Below are 21701 nucleotides of genomic sequence, written 5' to 3'. Positions count from 1 at the left end.
GTGAGGTCCAAACCCCGGCACATGTCATGGCTCTATGTCACAATCCCATCCAAGTGCAACGGCACATCACATGTCTCCCCACACACACACACACACACATATGCACTAGACAGAGACAGTGTGTACCTTCTACACCCTGTGGTAGGGCGTGCTTGAGTGTGTGTGCGCGTGTGTGCGTCATGGAGAGGATGTGCAGCACAGACAAGTGTGAATGATCACAGGGTCCCCCCCGGCCCTGCCACACCCAGCCGCACTCTGACACATCATGCTCTACAGGGCACATATTATTCATATGTTGGTTAATTAATTACTTTAACCACATTTTTGCAACAAAAACAACATTTTAAGCTACACTCAGACTTGCAGTGTTCTTTTGGCTGAAAACAGCTGGGTGGGTGGGTGTGCGCGCCTATGTGTGTCACACACCCGGAGAGGGAGAACTCCCACGCTCCGTACCACAGGCTCCACAGACATCCCTCGCATCCCCAGTCACTTCCTCCTTCCGTCCTTCCCCGTGTCGGAAAACATGCTCCTGGGGAACATTCCAGATGGAGCGCGCATCCCCAGACTACTCACGAGACGGGGCGTGTGGTCACTCTTCTCCAAGCGGCCATCCGTGACGGTCACATCAAGCTGAAAGACACCACTTCACCGCCACAAGGAGGCGTCGTTAAGGTTCTGTTGGCAACTTGGCTCAGTGCCTCTGGCATTTGTACCTCGCACCCTAGACTTATGACTATGGTCACCTGACGGGTCACTTACCCAGCTGGGTCACACTGCCACCATCCCTACTTACCTCTGTCGTGGCTGACTGTGGCCGGTGCACACAAGCATCTCCTTTTTCCTGGGAAAGGAAAGAATGAGCGCAATGTATGCTCGCTCCTCAATCCTTTCTTTCTCATCATTAGCATCACCTGATGTAGCAGTTCTGGATTACACACACACACACACACACACACCCACCCATCTGACGACACTTTTTCCACGGTGGCGGACGTTCCCCATGCAATCTATTGTGAAAGCTGGTTTCTGACCTTTTGTGTGTGTGTGTGTGTGTGTGTGTGTGTGTGTGTGTGTGTGTGTGTGTGTGTGTGTGTGTACAGCCACATCTCTAGAACGGGATAAGGGGCAATGGTGCCATGGGGACCCACAGACAGGTGTGTATTGGAGGGACAAAAGACAGTGCGCGTGCGCACACACACACACGGGCTGGGGGTCACTTTATAACTATGTGCACACAGTAATAACAGCAACACAGTAACAGCATCGGATGCCCATTAATTAATTACCAGAGCTATGGATGTATTTACACCGGTCATTTAAAAAAAGGGCCAAAATGTCGTTCTTTTTACAAAGACGCCTGATGTTTGGTTTTTTAAACGGGGAGGAAAACACCGAGGATGACTTAAGGGCAGAGGAACGCGAGGGAAGGGGGAGACGTGACGTCTCGGGGCCTTGGTGTGTTCCTAACGCGAACCATGTGTGCGTGGCGTGTGGCGGCTGGGGGGGGGGGGGGGTGATCATGCGCCCCTTTGTCTGCAAATGTGGCCCGAAGGGGTTAACACTACCAGAGGCACGAAACGTGACACCAAACCAGAAGAGGAAAAGAAGGGTGGTGTCACTGGAGGGAGGGAGGGAGGGAGGGAGAGAGGGACCTGCTCGAGGACGGATGGACGGGACGCCTAACGGTGTCGAGGAAGTGAGCTCCCGCCCCCTTTCCGCCGCAACCGCAAGCGGATTTCTGCAATTTAGATGTTAAACTGCCGGGGAGCGCCGCTTCCGCCGCACGAGCTGATTCAGCCGCTAAAAATGCGACAAGCGCTGAGTCACAGTTCCTCTTGGATGTGACAGCACTTCCCTCACAAACGGACCTCTCCGAGGTCGGCGCTCACTCTTGCAGGCTGACCGCCAGTATGGCTCCTGCACCCTCGATGCAGGAAGGGAAACGTGTCGTCCGCGGTCACTCTCGCCGTGCAGCGTGCGAGTCGGTCATCGAGCCCTCCCGGTCCCCCTCGGAAGAGCTCCTGCAAGTGGCAGCCGCTGTCGCTTCCCCACGTTGAGATTGTACACAGTTCCGGATTTAGTAGGCAGCCTCAACGTTTCATTTTCCAAAAAATCCAGTTCTTTAATGTTTTCAACAAAGCTGAACGCTAAATGTGCGGGAGCGTCACATCACAGGAGCGTAACCTGAGCTCGTCCTTGCCAGCGGCCCTTAGGGTCCAAGACAAGTCCCCTCACTGTCCCAGCGCTGCTGAGCTGACGGTGCTACTTTACTTTTTACATCCAGTCAGTTCAGTGGCTGCTTTTCCGCCCTTTATTTATTCCAGTGACATTTTGTTACCACTGGCTGTACATAGAGCTCTGTACGGTTCCCTTCAGGATCGATAAAGTTCTTCTCTACCTACCCATCATTCTACACACTAACCCATCTACCTACCTACCTGCCCATTCATTCAGCTCCCTGTCTATCCATCATCACTTCTCCAGCTATCATCTAGCCGTTTATCTACCTACCTGTCTATTCACACATATACCTACATCTTTGTACCCATCTACAGGGCAGCTGATAGGGTAGCAGAAAGAGCTGCTGCCTTCGGACACCTCCCTTTTGCTGCAGGAGCCCTGCCGCAAGGTACTTATCCTAAATTGCTCCAGTAAAATTACCCAGCTGTGTAAATGGATAAATAACTAAGTAGCTTAACATTGTAAGTCACTTTGGAGAAAAGTGTGAGCTAAATAAATAAATAAATACATAAATACATAAATAACTGTGTCTACCCACAAATCTGTGACCTCCTGCAGGTGACAGCATGACGTCCACATCACATGATGTCATCTGCTGCACCGTTTACGGTTCCAGCACGCGTTTGTTCCGTGACATCAAGGCGGGCGAATTGCGCTGATGCTGTCCGTTCCCGCTGACAGCTGTCACACGCCGCTGCCTCCCGTTCGCCTTTGCAGCCATCCATCCTTCATGGCACCTTGTCCTTTCCCAGAGAGGTGCCCCGCCAGGTCCCCGCCACCTCTTTCTCAGCTCAGCATCTTCCATTTCTCACACTTGTCTGGCCAGAAAAACAAGCCATTGCCGAGAACCTGCCTCACAGCTACATCGCTGACAAAATTACAAATAACTACGGCGACGGGTTCTATACCGACAGGTTTATTTTCCATATTTATAGTCTTCTGAAGTGTTTTGACATCATTGCATGTCAGGTTTACTGACTGGTAAACTGCTGTCATGAGGACAGACACTTGTCACAGTACCACCAGTGACATTTTTGTCAAAAAATCATTTTCTGCATTTCCTTTTTTTTGACAATGCAATAAGTGTACTAAATATAAATAATTTATGCAGTAAATAACAGTCAAATTTAAGAAAATGATGAAAAGTTGAATTTAATTTCTGAATTTCAAGATGGGTTGTGCAAGAAAACTTCAGAAAAGATTTTAAAAATGAAAAACAAATGTGTATCAAACATTTATTTAACAGTGTACAGAATAAGTGTCCTCACTGAATTCTTCAGTTTTTTAAAAATAAAACTGGCTGACATCTGCATGATCTTGTCACTACACCTGGAGAGTACATTTGCATCTAAATTTTGTTGATGCATTTCTCCAAATCAGATTACAGTAGTAAGCTACTCAGTTATTTACCCATTTATACAGCAGTGTAATTTTTACTGTATCAATTCAGGGTAAGTGCCTTGCTCAGGGGTACTACAGCAGGAAATGGGAGTCAAACCTGGTTCCTTCAAGGCAGCAGCTCTAACCACTGCGCCATCTGCAGCCCCCAAGAATGGCACATAGAGTATTTTGATAAGGCATCTGAACGGGAACCAGGAGGGAAAAGGTTGTTGGCTCAAGTCCTACAGTAGGAGTGGTTCCTCTGTGGTAACACTTAGCACAGACTAACATAATTAGCCTTTATTTCCCCAACCAAACATTAAGCTTTTTAATCTGTAAAATTGTAGGTCTTTTTTGCATAAAAGCGCCATCTGAGTCAGTAAATGAAATAAATGAGCAGAATTAGTCATGAGCGATCTTGAGCAATCTTTACCTAAGTATTCTCAGATCCCAAGAAGAAGCCCTAAAGCCAATATGAGCACGGTAGAACCGAACACAGCAGGTCACTCATGTTCACTGAGAAACGCCGTGCCGGTGGGATGGTCCATCTGGTGAGTCATAACCACAGATCCTCCAGAAACAAAAATGAGGCGATGAAGGCAACAGATGGGCTATGGGATGGGTAGACATGGGGACTCGTAAAACACCAGCTAGACACAGGGGGTGTTTGTCGCACCTTGCAGGAGCACCGCTGCACTGGCTCACCTCTGACATGTCACAGTGCTGACCAGCGTACGCGACCGTGGTGGGAGAAGTGGTCCAGCCCTGACCCCTGAGGGATTCCCTCTTCGAGCAGAATGTCAGCTGCACATAGAGAAGAAAGGAAATGCCTGGATGCCAATGACTCAGCCAGGGGTCTAAAACTCACGCCCCGGATGGCTGTGTCCACACAAACCTTTGCTTCAGCTTCAATTTTGTCTAGGTGTTTTTTAATATTATTAAAAATGTTTACAAGACTGGGTACAAAGAGAAGAACTCAATATTGTATTTCAATGTTGTAATATAATATTTTTGGGAGGAAAAAAACAGGAAAATTTCAAGTGAGAACTGAGCTGTTTTCACCCTTTTGTTTGCTGTTCATCGACAGACCTCCCTACCTACTTCATAGCACCTCTTTCTTACGTAATGCTGGCTTTACTCCAGAGCCGTAGGTGTCAAAAGCAATAAAGATGGGCTCCACATTACAAAAACTGCTGTCCTGCAGACAGATAACACGGAGACACGTGTGCAGGTGTCTCAGGTCGTATTCGGTTCTGGTCACATCCAGGATGGGAATCAAAGAGGTCTTCCTCTCGCCACGGAGCACCATGTCATTCCTGTCAGTCTCACAGTTACAAAGGTGTGTGTTTCAGGGGAAGTGGCAGTTCCAAAACTGCCCTTTGTCTGTGCGTATGTGTGTGTTACATTAATTTGCTATATAGATGTGTGAATGACTGTAGGTAGTGTACTGTAGTGTATCTAACACTGTAAGTCACCTGGGATAAAAACATCAGCTAATACCAGTTAATAATCATTCAATTTAGAGAAATGAGTCTGAAAAAACAATATATGTAGATGTACAGCATTATTATTTCACAACCAACCCGGGTGGCACATTTATACAGTAAATGACAACATTTTACCTGTTCAGCCACACACAGCAGGGCAGTTGAGCGCTGTGTGAACTTAAACATCTGAACAATTACTGAAAACGTGATTTTTTTCTATGATGGACCATCGCTGGAAATTAAGTGCTACAAATGTCGGTTTTTCAGTATGATTAAACATAATGTAAGACAAAGCTCACCCTTGTGTTTCGCTGACTCCAGATACTGAGCCACGGGGATCGCAGGGACAGCAACAACTGAGATATACATAATATACATCCACATGGCATCTTTACTTTGACTGTTACTCATCTACCACAACACAGAGCAAAACTTTTTTTTCTTCTTAAACTTAACCTACCTTACTTTTCCAAACAAATTTAATACATACGTCTGTTAGTTTCCATACTTTCCTCACAATTAATTGATGCTGCATGATTTTTTCCATTAGTTTTTCATGTGTGCAATCTGCTCAGAAGTACTACTTTTTAAATATAATTCTTGCAATTACTATAGAAAATTAAATATAATTCTGCCCATACTAAACCGGTTCAGGGACTGCGGCGCGAGTCGCCGTGTGTAATGAGCGTGTTGCTTTTGCACAACCCTGTTCTCTTGAAAGCGCTGCCCTTTCACCGACTTCATTCCATGTGATTCATTCCTGTATTCATGCACCAAGAATGGAGCCTTAACCTCCGCACTCATGACAGGAGCTGTTCCGTAACGTTGCCATAATCTCTTTTAATGCCCATTTACGACACGGCCGACCGCAGCCTGCGTTCAGTCAACGGTGTTGAGTGCAGCCCGCCATCTCACCCGCGTTTACCCATGGGTGGTGTTCACTCACTGTTCTGCAGCAGCCAGTGTACAAAAACAGAAAGTGCCACAGATACAACACACACCAGAGCTGTTACTCAAAAAAGCATCCAGCCATTACAGCTAAAAGTAGTCAAGTGGAGAGTGTGAAGAACACCTGAGCTCCATATCCTCTTGAGGAGCGGCGCCCCCTGTCGGCCACCTATCGGAACACCACCCTTACTACTCAAATTCCTCATTGATTCCTAGAAGTTTTGGCAAGAGACAAAAAAAACTACGCTGGCAAGATACTGACATCGCCACAACCGTAACGTAGTTAATTCATTTCGCCTATCCCAAAGACACATTTTTCCATATGAACGCGATGCGACAGTAAGAAGCGCGACGCAGCCAGAGTCATTGGACTCGAACTGCTCACATCGCTTAAATTTTACCCTCATTTCCGTGGAGCGCCGTCAAAGTGCAGCTCACAGCGAAATGTGGGAAAACTGTGAATAACCTGACGTAAAAAAAGCAACGCGTGGTTAAGTTCACGCAAGTTAGCGTCCATTTCTTCGTATTTGGGGCGCGCAGCGCCGTGGGTTTGGATGGGGCGAAGAAGGACGCAAAGGCAGCGTTCATTCCGAACGTTTTATTCGAATACCGGCACACAAAAATGCTCTCGGTCCGAGGACCCCGTTTCGGCCAGAACCTGCGCGTCTTGCCAGCCTGCTTGGCGCCCCCAGACTCTTTTCATTTTCTCCCTTTTGGCAGCCGCAAACACCCCCTTATATTCCCTATACCGTACGTCACCAAAAGTTAACCAATTACAATAAAACACATTTCCCGCTCAGAACAGTAACGCGGGTCGGTACAATATTATTTCATATTGTTTTCGTTTGGACGAGGTGAAGTTTAAAAGTTCAGAGTTCCAAGTAATTTCTAGCAAACGAATGCTACTCAAATAATTATATCCATATACATATATATATATATTTATATTTAATTTTGTGTGCGCGATACTCAAAACAACCGTTGGGACTCGGAGTCCTCCCGGGAACCCCTTCACTGCAACGCGCATAAATTCTGTCAAGCGATCGCACGCAACAGGACCCGCGCGCGCCTGGCACGGGCTGAAGCCGCGAGTCTCAGCCTCGTGATTCACGCGGCAAGTGCAGCCACTAAGCGCAGAACCATCCGGGGATTTCTGAACGGCGCGCGTATCTAACTCCTCTATTCCCCTGGGTTTGACCGGGCGGCTCAGTCGAGCGCCAGTCCAGCACTTGTAGTTTTTTTTTTTTTTTTTTTTTTTTTTAATTATTTTCCAACGAAATACTGACAAGAGCATCAATTGATGCTACTGTGTAATAGGAAAGGAAATTTTCTGTAACGTTGCTTGTAATTATCCTGTCAAATGGGGACAAGCAAAAAAAAGTGTCCGTTTGTGGGGGACAGACAGTGCTGTTCTGACGCGTTTATCATCTCCATTTGATTTGGTGTCATTGCAGTAACACGAATGTTATGTGTTCGCGTTCGGTACCGAATCACTTTACGGCCCAAGTTTTCAGGTTTGTTGTTACTAAGCCTTTGTCATGCTGGATGAATGAAATTGATACCAAAAACGAGAATGCTGCAAATCCTCACAATGTCTCTCTCTCACACACACACACACACACACACACACACACGTTTTCATTCCGCACATTTTCCCCCCAAGTTCACTCTCAAATGAAAAGAGCATGATGTGCACAACAAGGCGCGCTGGAGCGGCCGCGCGCGCGCCCGGCTGAGTGCACCGCCGCACGCTTTCTGTGGGAGGGCGCGCGGGCGGCTCGCTGCGGTCACTGTGTCGGTGGTGCTCCTGCGCGCTGTGCGCTCGGGCGCTGATTAACGGCACTGAGTGACTCACGGGGCGACGCGTATTTATAAACACGGTATATAAGGTGCGGGACGGGAGTGCGGCGCGGCGCCTGAACCAAGCGGTCCTCCGCTGTTCATTGAGGGGCATTGGATGTGCCAGTCGACCACGCGCGGACACGTTCACTTTGAAGAGCTGCACTTTTAGTACAAATTTATAACTCACGAGTCTTGAGACGTCGTTGCTTTTAGCGCTGCCGAAAGAACCACCTAAGTAAACTAATAAAGTAATACAAAGAAGTCACAGGTACTCTACGCATCTCTCAGCATATTCACTTTTGTGACTTTCCCCGACCGAGGAAGGATTTATACGCTTTTTTTCTTATTAATTCAAGTCAAAGCTCATATACTATACTTCAATAAATGCATTGTCATTTTGTTACAAATAAGCATATTTCTATTTGAATTCTTACATTTCGCCACGAGACTTCATATAATTCGGATTTTGAATGTGTTGGATGAAATTGTTTTTCCAGACTGAGTAAATAGTAAATTGAGTAAGTAAACAACCATGACTGGATACGGAGCCATTTATTCCTCCGCCTTTACATCCAGCGGGCCGACTGAGGAAGTGAGTAAGGGCTGCGGGACGCGCTGCGTGAATCACACGCGTGACTAACCGCGGCCGGAGCCAAGTGCAGTACTCAGCACGGCCGCTGGGGGCAACAGATTGCGGGCCGCGCACTACTGACGGAGGGCGACACCTGCTGGTCGCCTGTCCTATCTCTGCAACTGGCGAACCCCTCTTCTACATAATAATAATAATAATAATAATAATAATAATAATAAGAAGAAGAAGAAGAAGAAGAAGAAGAAGAAGAATGACGATGATGACACCTTTGCCCAAGGTGACTTGCACTGTTAGGTAATCAATTTTATAATGATTTATCCATTTGTACAACAGTATTTTTTTAATGTATCGATTCAGAGAAAGTGGCCTGATCAAGGCTACAGCACCAATGGGGCTGAAGGTGGAACTTCCACATTATGAGATTACAGCCAGAAAGAATATGATAAACCTTCTACTCCAGGAAACATTTGAAGTATTACCTGGGGAGGCCTCCTGACACTTTTTTCCCCTGGAGCTGAAAGAGCAGCATTTTTAAGTGTAGTGCATTTTCCAGTTGTGGCACAAAATACAGCACAAACTATAGAATATGTGAGATAATGGATGTTACTTGCAGATACTATGTCAACAGGTTAGTATTTAACAGACTACTACAGAGCAAATATACAGGACTCCAAAGTTGGCAAGGTAAGGAAATTATAAGGAAAATTACCTTCTTGGCTTGAAACGCAAACCAGTTTTCTGAGACCTACTGCCAGTGTGGTGTGACAGCTCAGCAGAGAGTAAGTATGCAGTATGATGTTAAAGCAGTGTAACTAATGAAAAGCGTGCAGTATGACACTAAAACGTGCATACACTAGTGAGAAGAGTGGAGCGGTACTCATACCAAATTGGCCTCCACAGCATCTGTGTATACCCAGCTTGGTCCCGCTTCCCAGCTGAAAGCTCGGGGTATCTGGGGAACTTCATCTTTATACCTCCTTGTAACACCCACGTGTAGCCCTACCTGAAGGGGGAAGGGGCAGATGGCTTACCATGGACAGCACACATCTGTGCTGATGGAGGAAGCATCACCAAGGCAACAAGGTTATCTGCATCCTGCACGCACTTCCTCAGGAGGTGGGTCGATGGCTCAGGCAGTGACCCATTGTACTGTGGACATGGGCTGAGCAGTGGAGTTCGAGCACTGTGAGTCAGATTCCTCCTGCTGCCCAGGGTCCGGGAGCAGACGTGTAGCTAATCATGACCGCAGGAGGACCACAGCGGTTACTTATGGAGTTTGGAGCTCTCTGGTGGGCCCTGGCAGGGATGGTGTCGCTTGCGGCCTCAGCCACCCCACCGTCCCTGAAAAAAGAATACAGCTTCGGGAGAAGCTTCCTGGGACTGGACAAATGCAACGCTTGTGTGGGCACGTCCATCTGTAAGAAGTTCTTCAAAGAGGAGATTCGGTAAGTCTAGTGGCACCTCAACCACAGTCTAGTAAAGGTTTGGGGTTAAAATCAAACCATGACTAAGTTCACTTCATACAACAATGGAAACTTTTCGAAATAAAAATTCTGCCCGTCTTTGAGTAGACATGGGTCAGAGGATGGGACAGCTGGTAGCAAAGTAGTTAGAACTACTGCCTTTAGATCCAAAGGTTGTAGGTTTGATCCCCACATTTGAGCAAGCTACTTACCTTAAATTACCCAGCTGTATAAAGGGGTAAATAATTGTAACCTTAACATTATAAGTCACTTTAGAGAAAAGCATCAGCTAAATGTAATGTTACATTTGGATTCTGATGAGTATTTTACCTTCTAAAAAACAGCACTAGCACTGGGTGAACCCAACTAAGAAAATCCTCAAGAACCAGACAGAGTTTATTCAATGAACTCTTCTGATCAGAAACCACTCATGAGAAATGGCTTTTTTTGGTTCTCGCTGCAAAAGGGAACAGAAAGAGTTGTGCAGACACAAAAACAGGTCTGCAGGGCACAGCTGGAGGTCTCAGCGTTAGGCACGAATGCGGTCGAGGGCATCGTGCCCAGCGCATGCGTTTTGAGTGACCGACATGACTGCTGAGCTCAGGAAGCTCTTGCTCGGGAAAGGCCTCCCAACACGCTTAATGCTCTCCGTTTCTAAGCTGCAGATACACAGGTTTCTCAGAACTTTAAAACTGTACTTTTTAGCTGAGGAGTGTCAGGCTATTTCAGCACGGTGAAATCAGCCAAGAGGGGCATTTCCGTTTATACCTCATCGCGCTGACTCTGAGCCAACTGCACAAGAACTGGCTTTATGTACAAATGGATTAAATAATAAATAATTTTTTAAAAATTGACAGTTCCTCGGTGTTACATTCATGATGGTCGCAGCCATCGCCATGTTAGACAATACTGAGGATGACTGTGATAAGAAATATGCATCTGCGGTGAGCGGGCATGTCAGTGATCGCAAGCCCGTCCCAGGTTCGAGAAGTGGCCGTCTCCCCGGTTGCAGCTGCCTCCCATCAACGAGAGCACCTACCTGGGCTACTGCACAGACAGCACGGAGAGCTGGCGCCCAGCGGTGCTGTCCCGCCTCATCCCCCACGAGCTCCACGAGCTCTCGGACCGCTCGATCTGCGAGTCCGTAGGCCGCGAGCCCACCTGCAGCATCGAGGCAGTCCTGAGGGCTACACCACGCTTCCAGAGCTGGGCCCAGTCGGACCTGCTGCTGCCCCATCTGGTCCAGGTTAGGACCCTGCGCTGCAAAACCACATTCGTTTATCAATTCAATTTACAGTCATTTTCATTTGTCTGACACTTCTCTCTCACAGTGATTTACCATTTATAGAGCAGGGTAATGTTCAGCGGAGCAATTCGGGTTAAGCACCTTCAGCAAAAGGTGGAATTCAAAACAGGGCCCTTCCCTAAAAGTTCATGTGGACACAGGGAACTTGAATAAACAGTGGCTCACAGTTCTAGATACACCGCAGTACACAACCTGCAGTCATTCAGCAGGGACAGCAGTGCGTTATTTCCTTCTTCCAGGGCTTGGCCTCTCCGATGTTGCGCTGTCCCTCACAGCGGCTGCTGGATCGGATCGTGCGGCGCTACACCGAGGTCACCGACGTCGGCAGCATCCTCATGAAGCACTTCTCTGAGCGGGACAAGCTGCGCTTGCTCTACACGCTGGCGGTGAACCAACACCCGCTTGTGTTGCAGGTGCATAGCCCTTAGAATAAAAAAGCATGACTCCGGTGGGAATCCCGTATCTTAGCTTTGCAGCACAGGCTTTCCGGACCCTGTCTGTCAGCCTCCCAGTGATCTTAGCAGTGTCATTCTCGAAGCGCAGCACTAACAAAGTCCCGTTTTTATTACTGAATCCACACAACTAGCCAACTGTGTTCCAGGAGCTCTAGCACTAAAAAGGACATTCCCAGAAGCAACAAGGAAGGGCAGACGGGGAAAAGCGGTAGTTCAGCTTTTGATGGATGCTTCTGCTCACCTATAGCCCACAAACTAAATTATAACCATTTAACGTTAGACATTACTTACAATTTGGAGATTACTTTCTACACTTCAAATCTTTTAGAAGACACCGTTATAAGGCTTTAGCAGCTCGGATTTGACTGAATCGTTTACTCTGGCAGCGAACTTCACCTTTTCCTGTTCCCCGTCTCCACATGGCCATCTGAAGATGTTCCCGGGAACGGAGGGCTGGCCCTTCCCTAGGTACCAGGGCTCCTGCGGCAGGGTGATTGTGCACGCAGGCACCCGGCCCCTGGCGGACCTATTCGGTGGCGCTCTGGCAACCCGAGCCGACGCAGCCTACCAGCTACTGCACATGGCAGAGAGCCTGCGCACCAACAGCTTGCACTTCAACCTCTACTACACACATGTTGCCGATGACATGTTTGCAACCTTTGAGGACGGGAGGGTCGTCATTGTGGATGCCAGTGCCATCGGCATAATCGACCGGCTGGAGGGTAGGATCCCGACAACTGCTTTGCTAAGAAACGTCCGTGAGGTGCTGTCACTATTGTTTCCATAGCCACACGGGAGAGTAGAGCTGCACTGGAAGAGTGAGAGCGTCAGGTCTCTCATTTCAAATTTCCTTTCTTGGCATCAGTTGCAGACTATCATCAGTACAAGGTGCCTGAAGTTTTTTTTTTGTTTCTCCCCTTCTTTAAAAAACATACAATCTGACTTGGTTAACTGATCTTGTCACACAAGTGGAAACATCCAGAGCTGCAGCAGGACAGCAGTTAGCTAGCTGTAGCAGTTAGAGCTGCCACTTTGCACTCAAAGGACCCAGGTTTGTATCCCACCTCCTCCTCTAGTACCCCCATCGAGGTGCTAGAGACAGCTAGTAGTGTAGTGGTTCGAGCTACTGCCTTTGGACCCCAAGGTCATAGGTTCAATTCCCACCTCTGGTTAAAGTATCTTTGAGTGAGGTACTTAACCTAAATTGCTCCAGGAAAAAAAAATGACCCAGTTGTAAAAATTTGTATGTACCTTAACATTTTAAGTTGCTTTGAAGAAAAGTGACAGATCCGTGAATAGATGTGATGTTAATCCTAACCCCGAACCAATATAGTAAAAATGATCTAGCTGTATAAATGGGTTAATCACTGTCAATGACTTAACATTGTAAGTTTTTTTTTTTTTTTTTTGGAGAAAAGTATCAGCTGAATGAATTGATATAAACAGAGATGGTGCAATTCCCAGTCTGGTGATACTCAAGAGGTAAGTGAAGCAAGTTGGTCACCCACCAGAGTCAGAACTTTTGTTAGCAAAGTGTGTGTTTCTCCTGTGGATGGCTGGAGGGCTCCTCTTGGAAGGTGCCACATTTGGAGCCATATATATATACACATTGTCTGAACCGCTTGTCCCATACGGGGTCGCGGGGAGCCGGAGCCGAAACCGTTAACACGGCATAAGGCTGGAGGAGGAGGGGACACACCCAGGACGGGACGCCAGCCCGTCACAAGGCACCCCAAGCGGGACTCGAACTCCAGACCCACCAGAGAGTAGGACCTGGCCCAACCCACTGCACCCCTGCTCTCTCTCTCTCTCTATATATATATATAAAAAAAAATCATAAATGCACAATAATAATAAATGCACAAATAGTATTTTTTATGAGATGTACGTCACTTTGGAAAAAAGCATCTGCTAAATGAATAAATGTAAATCAACAACACGATACTGTTTAGCAAGAGAAACATCCCCGAAACTTCATCTTCCAGCGATACCCAGAATGAGGGCTGCCACAAGTTACGTAGCATCGTTAGAGCGCCCTGTCGAGAGGCTGGTCGGCTGCCAGGCGAGCGCGGGGACACACTAGCTGCCCATCCAGCGAATGCAGCTGGAAAACCGTGGCATAAATGAACCAAAATTCAATTGGACACGATACAGTAAAAAATGAACAGGACCGACTCCACTCGAGCGCTCCACACTTTCCTCACAGCAGCTCAGCGGCACACCCAACTGGACCATTACAATACGTGGCAAAGACGGACGGCAGACACACCGAAGAAGCCAAAACATTTTAAACTTCCGCAGCTGAGTAAGTCAGACTGCTTTAGCAGAAGTTTTCACAGCACGCCGAACTGTAGAGATACGGTTCCCTCTAGGATGAATCTGTAACAGATATAGATGCTGCTGCTTCTGTTTTCAGCAAAACGTTTGTCCAGTTACGACTACGTGGAACACAGGGAGACGGGCACCCAGAAGCCCGCTCCATCTGGCATCTCTACGGCTAGCAGGAGGCCGCTTTGCAGCATGACGTAACCTTCTGTGAAAGCTGTCACTTTCCAGAGATGCAGATGTCACATTACCAACCCACACTAGGATATTCAAAGGTATCTCAAGATTGGGGGAAACTGGCTCCTCGAACCCCCCTGCGTGCACAGATATGCCGTGCTCTGAAAACACGCACTTCCGAAGTCACTACTATTAGCTGCGTATGCCAAGGCAGAAGGCACGGTCGCGGCGGTCCAGAGCCAGGGAACCAGCAATTTGGTTCACAGGTGATGTGATGCTACAAGTTCACAGTTGCGCTCTGTGGATTATTTGCTGTGGGAGCAGAGTACAAAGTGTTGTTACAATTATTAAACACAGCTTGATAAAAATCAAGTTGTTCATCAGCCACTCATTGGCCCAAGTCTGTCCACAGAATCAGTACTTCATTAACGGCACTCGCTGCGCTTCTCTCTTCAGTTACAAATACTTGCATTTATTCATTTAGCTGATGTTTTTCTCCAAAGTGACTTACATTATTAAAATACCTACAATTACTCAGCTGAGGTTTTTTTTTTTGTTTTTACTGGAACAATTTAAGATAAGTACCTTGCTCAAGGGTACTATAGCTGGAGTTAGGATTTAAACCTCTGACCTTTGGGTTCAAGGGCAGTAGCTGTGATCACTACGCTACCAGTTTCCTCTTCCTCTGGTTACAAAGATAAAATAAATTCATACATCTTAAAAATGTTAAAACCCCTTGTTCTGAAACAGCATCGTTTTCCTGGAAAATCACCTTTCTGTTCCCATGGGGGGGGGGGGGGGGGGGGGGGGGGGGGGGGGGGGGGGAATGCAGTGAACGGTTCAGCAGCTCTTTCCCAGGGTACCGGTGCCCTGTGGAGCAGGCAGCAGACATTTTCAACACGTAGATGGAAAGTCATGTTGCTTGGAGCAGAAGCTTTCCTACCACGGAATCCCATGGTAACGGCATCTTTCAGCACACTGCTGCCGAAGGCAGGCGAAAATGTCACCGCAGCCTTGAAACAAAGGAATCAGAGCAACGGTCGTTTGTTGCACACAGATCAGCCATGCACATGTGGACACTGGCTATAACCTAGCAGGTGGTGTAGTGGTTAGAGTTGCAGATTTCCACTTCAAGGACCCGGGTTTGAATCCCCACTCCTGCTGTCGTGCCCTTGACCAAGGTACTTACCCTGAACCGATAGCCGAGCCGTATCTTTCCATCACAAGTATCAATATGGGGTATCTCTGATTATGTCAGTTTCGAAAAAACTGCACCAGAGTGTCTCTCTCTCTGGGACTGTACCTAGAAGTACTGTTTATTCTAGTGATTACAGAGTAATAGACACGTGTGTTTAGTACACAAGTCATTACTAACCGGACTGAACCGGCTAAGGGAACAGAACGTACTCCGTGGACGTCGAGAGACCAGTCTCCAGACAGTCCACCACAATGGTTTAATAACAAGTCGACAGGGGACCCTTATAACCGCAAGTGGACCATTAGCGACAGGTCAGGGGGACTGAGGTTTGTAAATAATCCCACGCATCTCATCTATAGAACTGCCCCAGAAGGCGGAGCCAGAGAGAGACCACACAGACATCTTCTCCTGCCTGGGCTTGTCCTGCAAGAGAGCCCTGCCCTGTAGCTCCGTGCGCCCATCCCAGAGCATCATGCTGCTCTGCCAACATCCCCTGCCCAGACTGCTGTTACCACAAGATCTGCAGGGGGAAGCCAGGCATCTGCTAGGTATCTGCGCAGACCCGGCACAGTCCGATTGGAGCATTCTGGCCGCCGCCAGCAAGCTGATGGACGTCCTGAGGCCCCTCAGGCCCTGCAGCCCTCGCTTGAGCTACCGCTACCCAGAGTGCACCTACAGCAGCCAGTTCTGAGTGGCACTGGCTACACACAGCCAAGACGGAGGACACTACAGGGGTCGCAAAGTGGTTAAGAAGCTAGATGTATGACTGAAAACCTTGAACAAAGCCGATCTTGCACTGGTTGACAAGGTACTGAAGAGCTTTAGTAAATATCCACCTGTGTAAAGAAAAGCAGTGCCTAAAAAAACAGATGGGAGAAACAGGTGAAGATGCTGCATCAGCTTCAGGAGATGCATGGTTTCCTGTCCTGCAGGACCTCTCGCAGTTTCTTCACTGATGAGAGCATGGTGGAAAGGAACTGCACTGTCTTCATCCTCCTGCATTCCTACGGACCAAAACAAAACCTCTGGGCCTGTTGCTTCCATGCTGTAGATCAGGTCTCCACCGCTTCCAGTCTGATGGGTGAAGCTTCTGCTCTCGTTGGACCCCAAACCACGGCTTGTCCTGCTGCAGCACTAACAGGTACAACAGCTTACACTTTACAGCCTTCACAACCCAGAATGACAGTGGGAACCTCGCTCATCTAGGTCTTCCAGCACCACACAAAGGGGCAGCCAGGTTCAGCAGCTGTCTTTGCGTCTTTTCTTACTATGCTGTGTATTTTTGTGTATATACAGACATATATACACTCATCCCTGTTATTCCGTCTCCCGGTATGCCGGTTTTTCCACTATCTAGCCAGATTATTCATACCGCTGTCCAAATTGTCATGTACACGGTGTGTTGCAGTTAATAGACTATTTGAAAACTGTGCCAAGCAGTTGTGTCAGAGAGACTGAGGTGCAATGCATTGTGGGAATGGTGTACCCACACTCTCAGGCTTTTTATTCTTCAAGACAGTTCAGTTTATATATGACTTCATATGGTGTATATATGTTACTTTATATGTACTAAACCCTTCGCGAATTAATTTTTGACAAACAGCTCACCCATTACCCTACAGACGCAGAATGTGTGCTCTGTGGGGGTCCTCATAGCAGCAGCAGTGAGGGAGCCAAAAAGAAAAAAGCAACTGTAAAATAAAGTCAAACTAATTTCTGTAAAAAGTTAAACATATACAATGAAACAAAAACTGAATATTCTTACTTCAATTCCTCACAGACCTATAAAAAACTGACACTGAGTGGTGAGGAAATTTTTTTCTACATAGGTGCATGATTTGTACTATAAAGGCGAGCGATTCAGAAACGCTTTGCAAAGGCAATAGGGAAAAACAAGAACAAACCAGGAACATACCAAAATAGTAAAATTTTCTCATCTGTTCTTTGATATTGAGAATTAGGACCAGATAACGGAGGATAACCGTACACCCTTGTTTAAACGTGCTTATTTACCACTGGTGCGATTCCTGTCTTTGTCCAGTTGTCGCCATCACTGTGCGGTTACATGTCAGAACCAATTCAATTTTCACTCATTAATTTGTTCGTTCGTTCAACCTCCTGAAGTTACTGGAGGGAAGAAACTCAAACGTAGATTAATTATGTGTTAGCAGAGCTGAGAGACACAGCAGCAACTGTACAGCACGCAGCCCGTAACACACACACACACACACACACACACAATTTGAGTATACTGTTCACCAAACACTTTCGCACTTTGTGAATGAGACGCCTGAACGCCATCAGTCAGATGAGCAAGGTTCCTACAGTGACAAAACAAACAAAAACAAAGTATTTAACACAGGTGGAAAGCGCAGTAAACAACACAATGAATCTCACAGCAACATAAATATCGTTTGAAGTTTGCATAACTGCCATGGTGTGTATATGCAAAGAGATGCATTTAAGGTGTTTAAAAAAAAAAAACAAACTGGGCATTTTTGCATGACTTCAAACAGCTTTGAATAAAAATAAGCATAAGCACTGAAGTCGAAAACATCCTTCAAACAATAAAACAATTTTAATGTTGGTTTCTGTACAATGCTTGCTAAGCAGTTTTATTTATATATAGAAAACATAATAGGAGTAATGTTTAAAATGACAAAACTCCTTAAAATTTAATGGCAGGTACTCTGGGGGAAAAAAAATAACAGCATTCCATCCACAAATATTATCAAGCAATAAATATGTATTTATAAATAGTGTAAATTTACATCAAGATTAGAAACAAAAAAAAAAAAAAAAATCACAGATTAATGTTTAATTCTTAGTCTATGTGCAACCCATTTTCTTTGTGACTTGGCTGTTATTTCTTTCCTCTTATTTTATATAACTAATAAACCAAAAAAGAATTATCAACATGTTTTCAAAACAAGACGTTAAACATAAAAGCCATAAAAAATTATATCACCTAACTCTTCACATTACAAATTTTTTTTTTTTTGGGATTTTTTTTTCATTGTTTTGTTGCCCAAAGAGACTTAAAATTTCTATCTACTATACAAAAGACCAGCTAAGCTAGTACTCATTGGGGGTGAGAACTTTGATGAGCAGAGGTCCGGTTTCGGCCCATAAACAAGAGTACAAAACGGGACGAGGGTCCACTCAGTAGTCTTTGTGTACTGTTGCCAGTCGTCACCGATGACGATATATACAAAAGTTTTTTTTTTACTTTATAATTTTATATATAATTACAGCTGAAGCAGCTGTTGACGGTCCCAGGGGGTCGGGTGGGGGTCCTGCAGCCCCTCCCGACCCACAGGTGGACACTCCGCACTGGGCAGGTTGCATAGACACACAGCTTTCGGGCAGCAGCCTTAGGGGGCGGGGGGGGTAGCTACAGAGACCGGCGCGGCACGGCACGGTCGCTTCCTGAATATCAGAAACGGGGTTCGCGCGGTTATCGCGAGCAGTCCACCAAGTGACAGGCGACGGACGTCAAGACGAAGACGGCAAAGGTGGAGCCTGCGGCGAAATGAGAGAAACCGGTGACAACTGAATAAGCCCAGTGCAGAAAGAGAGCGGAATAAAACCTCTTCCTTCTACTTTCTGCACAGTCAAATGCAGGCAAAGTGGACTTACTAGTGTGAACTGGTCGTAGACCTGCATCAGATCCTCCATTCTGTACTGCTCCAGCACCACGAAGCTGTTGGGCTCGGCGCTGGCTTTGCGCGCGCAGTCCTGGCAGTGCACCACGCAGGCCTTCTGGGAGCTGCTCTCGCGCATCACCGATAACAGGTTGAACACCTCGACCTAGGAGGGTGGGGGAGGGTCGGGGAAGAGGACCAGCTTAGACGGCAGTCTCGCAAAGCCCAACCCTCTGCAGCTGGCGCTGGCTGCGGTGTCCTCACCTCGCAGATGCTGCAGTAGTGCGCCGGCTCGTCCCGGCTGCGGCTGTGCCACACGGGCTCCTTCCCCGCAGAGACAAGGGCCTCCCGCAGGGCCTGACACTGCTTCAAGGTGCGCAACAAGCAGTACCTGCAGCCACAGAGTGGGGAAACCACACACACATGCACTTTAGACTCATTTTGGGACGCACTGTGACTGACTTACCAGCGAAAGGCTGTCAGTCTCCTTCCCAAGTTTGGGTGAGCAGAGCAGGTGTGAGGGGCAACAGGAACACACACACACACACACACACACACACACACACACACACACACACACACACACACACGAATGTGGCAGACACACACTCGTATCCCGGCACCGACAGAGCACCACTGACTCACTTGATCATTTCAAAGAGCTTGTGGTCGGATACTTTGATGTTCCTGGCCATGTTCCACGACAGGTGGATCATGGGGACAGCCGACTTCACATTCTGCAGTTTGTTCCACTCATAGCGCTCCACAGCCAGCTTGTACTGATATGCTGGGGACGGTGGTAAAGACAGCCAGAGTCACAGTAAGAACAGTGTATAAGAGATGCATGGAGACAGTGACTACTAAGGGCAGCAGCGAGACCTGGCACCCACCTGTGAGCGGGCCCACGTTCCAAGCGATGTTGTTGCACCACCCGATGGCCTGCACCCAGTGCACGGTGCCCGCGTTGATCCACACCAGGTCCCCCGGGCGCTGGATGAAGCGGTACACGGGCACGTTGGCCTCGTACAGGTCCTCCAGGTTGGGCCACCAGGAGCCCTTCAGGAAGTTGATGTTGTTCCTGCACCAAAACAGCAGGTTCGCATTCATGATGCACTCATGAGAAAAAGCAGTGAGGCGCCACCAGCTGTTCCCAAACTGTAAACCCTCAACAAACGGCGTTACAATCAAAAGTCACCCCAATTATGATGGAAAAGACAGTGCACTTCGGTGCGAAGGAGGCAGAGACACTAGGTAAATGGCCACAACCTGGCTGAGTGCCAATGCCACAACACCAAGCGCCAGTACGGCAGCTGGCTGTGAAAACACGGCACGGCTCCTGGCCTTAAGAGGCTCTCGTACTTTTCGCAGAAGTCGTTCATGACACCCCAGTACGGCTCCGGCACGGCGAACCACTCGCAGTCCCCTGGTCCGATGTTGATGTTCACCGCACAGAAGTTGTTGTTTTCCTGGTGACCTATATAAGAGAAACCAGACAAAGACCAGACTCATAGCACCCTGGTTTACTTTTCCACTACCAGGGTAACCAGATAAGGAACCCGGTGGGGGGACAGCAGTTAAAATTAGAGTGTAGAGTACAAGTTGCCCAACTTGATAACTCTCACACTGTTTCTGACCTTCTCTCTCATTTCAATCCCATTTCAGGGCCACCAGGTGGCATAGTGGCTAGAGCTACTGCCCTGCACTAGTAGTACCCAGGTTCAAATCCCACTCCTCTTCTTGTATCCTTCACCAAGGTATTTACTACCTTGAACTGATAGAGCTAAAATGACCTGGTGGTATAAATAGGCAAATTATAGTAAGCAGTTTAAAAATATGTACTTTGGGAAAATACACCAGCTAAATGACTGACTAAAATCATCGACCTTGCTGCGAAGCAAACTGTACTGTCGTTAAACACACAGGTGCGTGCGAAGTGGCACTGCATGGCTCCTTGCTCACCTGGCGTTCTGCTGCCAGGCACCTTCATGTGAAGCTGCACAGTGTTCATGCCCAGGATTGTGTGGCCCACATGGCTCAGCAGGTTACCGGCGGAGACAACACGCGCAAACGCCGGCAGCTTGCTCAGCTCCTGCAGCTGCAGCTTCCACCTGCAGGGGGCACACCACACAGCTCAGTGCACTGGGCTACAGACACCAACATCATCAAGAGCCCCGAACAGTTTATTCACCAAAAAAATGGCATCGTTTTTAGGCCTCTTATTTATTAATGCTTATTTTTCATTCTTTTTTTTTTTGGGAATACACAGCACTTGGAGGGAATGAAAACATTATTTCAAGTGATCTATAAGACAATGTGAAAAATTTTTCTGTAGTATATAAAACATTTTACATGTCATAAGATTACTCCCATATTATAATGATTAAGAAAAGAATCACACACTATATGACACTCTAAAGTGATCATTATACAATCATAGGACTGTACCCCCCAATTAGTCCATCATCTCAGATTGTAAACACTATGAGCTAAACAGCCCTACTAAAATAACTGAAATAAATCATTTGTTTCTCAAAGGAGTCTGTAAACATCACTTACTTCCTTTCGTCGGACAGGTCGACGTTCGTCCCAAATCTGACGTATTTCAAGGGACCTTTTCGCCGTTTTCCCAAGCTGCGACGG

At 47.2% G+C, this 21701-nt stretch overlaps 2 protein-coding genes and 1 long non-coding RNA gene across 7 annotated transcripts in view; 1 reads left to right on the top strand and 2 right to left on the bottom strand.

Annotated features, from left to right (window-relative positions):
- Positions 1 to 368: 368 nt before the first annotated feature.
- Positions 369 to 6524, bottom strand: LOC114910973 (uncharacterized). The gene is made up of 4 exons (XR_003797826.1): positions 6461 to 6524; positions 5411 to 5467; positions 4330 to 4428; positions 369 to 844 (listed from the first exon to the last, which is right to left on the bottom strand). It is a non-coding gene; the product is annotated as an uncharacterized LOC114910973 (long non-coding RNA).
- A 2684-nt stretch (positions 6525 to 9208) lies between these two features.
- Positions 9209 to 21697, top strand: dipk2b (divergent protein kinase domain 2B). Of its 2 annotated transcripts, XR_001966044.2 has the most exons (7): positions 9209 to 9609; positions 9706 to 9938; positions 10938 to 11202; positions 11502 to 11675; positions 12151 to 12439; positions 15777 to 16558; positions 21635 to 21697. XR_001966044.2 is itself a non-coding variant. In XM_018749999.2 (6 exons), exons 2-6 carry the CDS (start codon positions 9733 to 9735, stop codon positions 16106 to 16108), a joined length of 1266 nt encoding a protein of 421 aa, XP_018605515.2. In that variant the 5' UTR covers positions 9209 to 9609; positions 9706 to 9732; the 3' UTR covers positions 16109 to 17906. The 2 variants fall into 2 exon arrangements, 1 of the variants encoding a protein (XP_018605515.2); XM_018749999.2 differs by lacking the exon at positions 21635 to 21697 and having other exon boundaries at positions 15777 to 17906.
- Positions 18071 to 21701, bottom strand: part of kdm6a (lysine (K)-specific demethylase 6A) — a 60497-nt gene continuing 56866 nt past the window's right edge. For all 4 annotated transcript variants that reach the window (XM_018749995.2, XM_018749994.2, XM_018749997.2 and 1 more), the window contains 8 exons: positions 21618 to 21692; positions 21021 to 21169; positions 20421 to 20535; positions 19952 to 20139; positions 19707 to 19848; positions 19326 to 19452; positions 19057 to 19227; positions 18071 to 18939 (listed from right to left, as the gene is read on the bottom strand). In XM_018749995.2, the coding sequence (XP_018605511.2) occupies positions 18913 to 18939; positions 19057 to 19227; positions 19326 to 19452; positions 19707 to 19848; positions 19952 to 20139; positions 20421 to 20535; positions 21021 to 21169; positions 21618 to 21692 (994 nt within the window). In that variant the 3' untranslated portion in view covers positions 18071 to 18912. The remainder of the gene's footprint in view (positions 18940 to 19056; positions 19228 to 19325; positions 19453 to 19706; positions 19849 to 19951; positions 20140 to 20420; positions 20536 to 21020; positions 21170 to 21617; positions 21693 to 21701) is intronic.

Source organism: Scleropages formosus, chromosome 1 (genome assembly GCF_900964775.1).
Source record: "Scleropages formosus chromosome 1, fSclFor1.1, whole genome shotgun sequence".
Lineage (NCBI taxonomy): Eukaryota > Metazoa > Chordata > Actinopteri > Osteoglossiformes > Osteoglossidae > Scleropages > Scleropages formosus.
The sequence above is the reverse complement of the archived record's forward strand: the minus strand, read 5'-3'. Positions and strand labels throughout refer to the sequence as shown.

Bases quoted from the DNA above. Each gene is read 5' to 3' on its own strand.
- dipk2b (XM_018749999.2), top strand. From the start codon at position 9,733: ATGACCGCAGGAGGACCACAGCGGTTACTTATGGAGTTTGGAGCTCTC. The intron at 11,676-12,150 runs GTGCATAGCCCT...GGCCATCTGAAG, and splicing joins AACACCCGCTTGTGTTGCAG to ATGTTCCCGGGAACGGAGGG. The intron at 12,440-15,776 runs GTAGGATCCCGA...TCTCATCTATAG, and splicing joins CATAATCGACCGGCTGGAGG to AACTGCCCCAGAAGGCGGAG.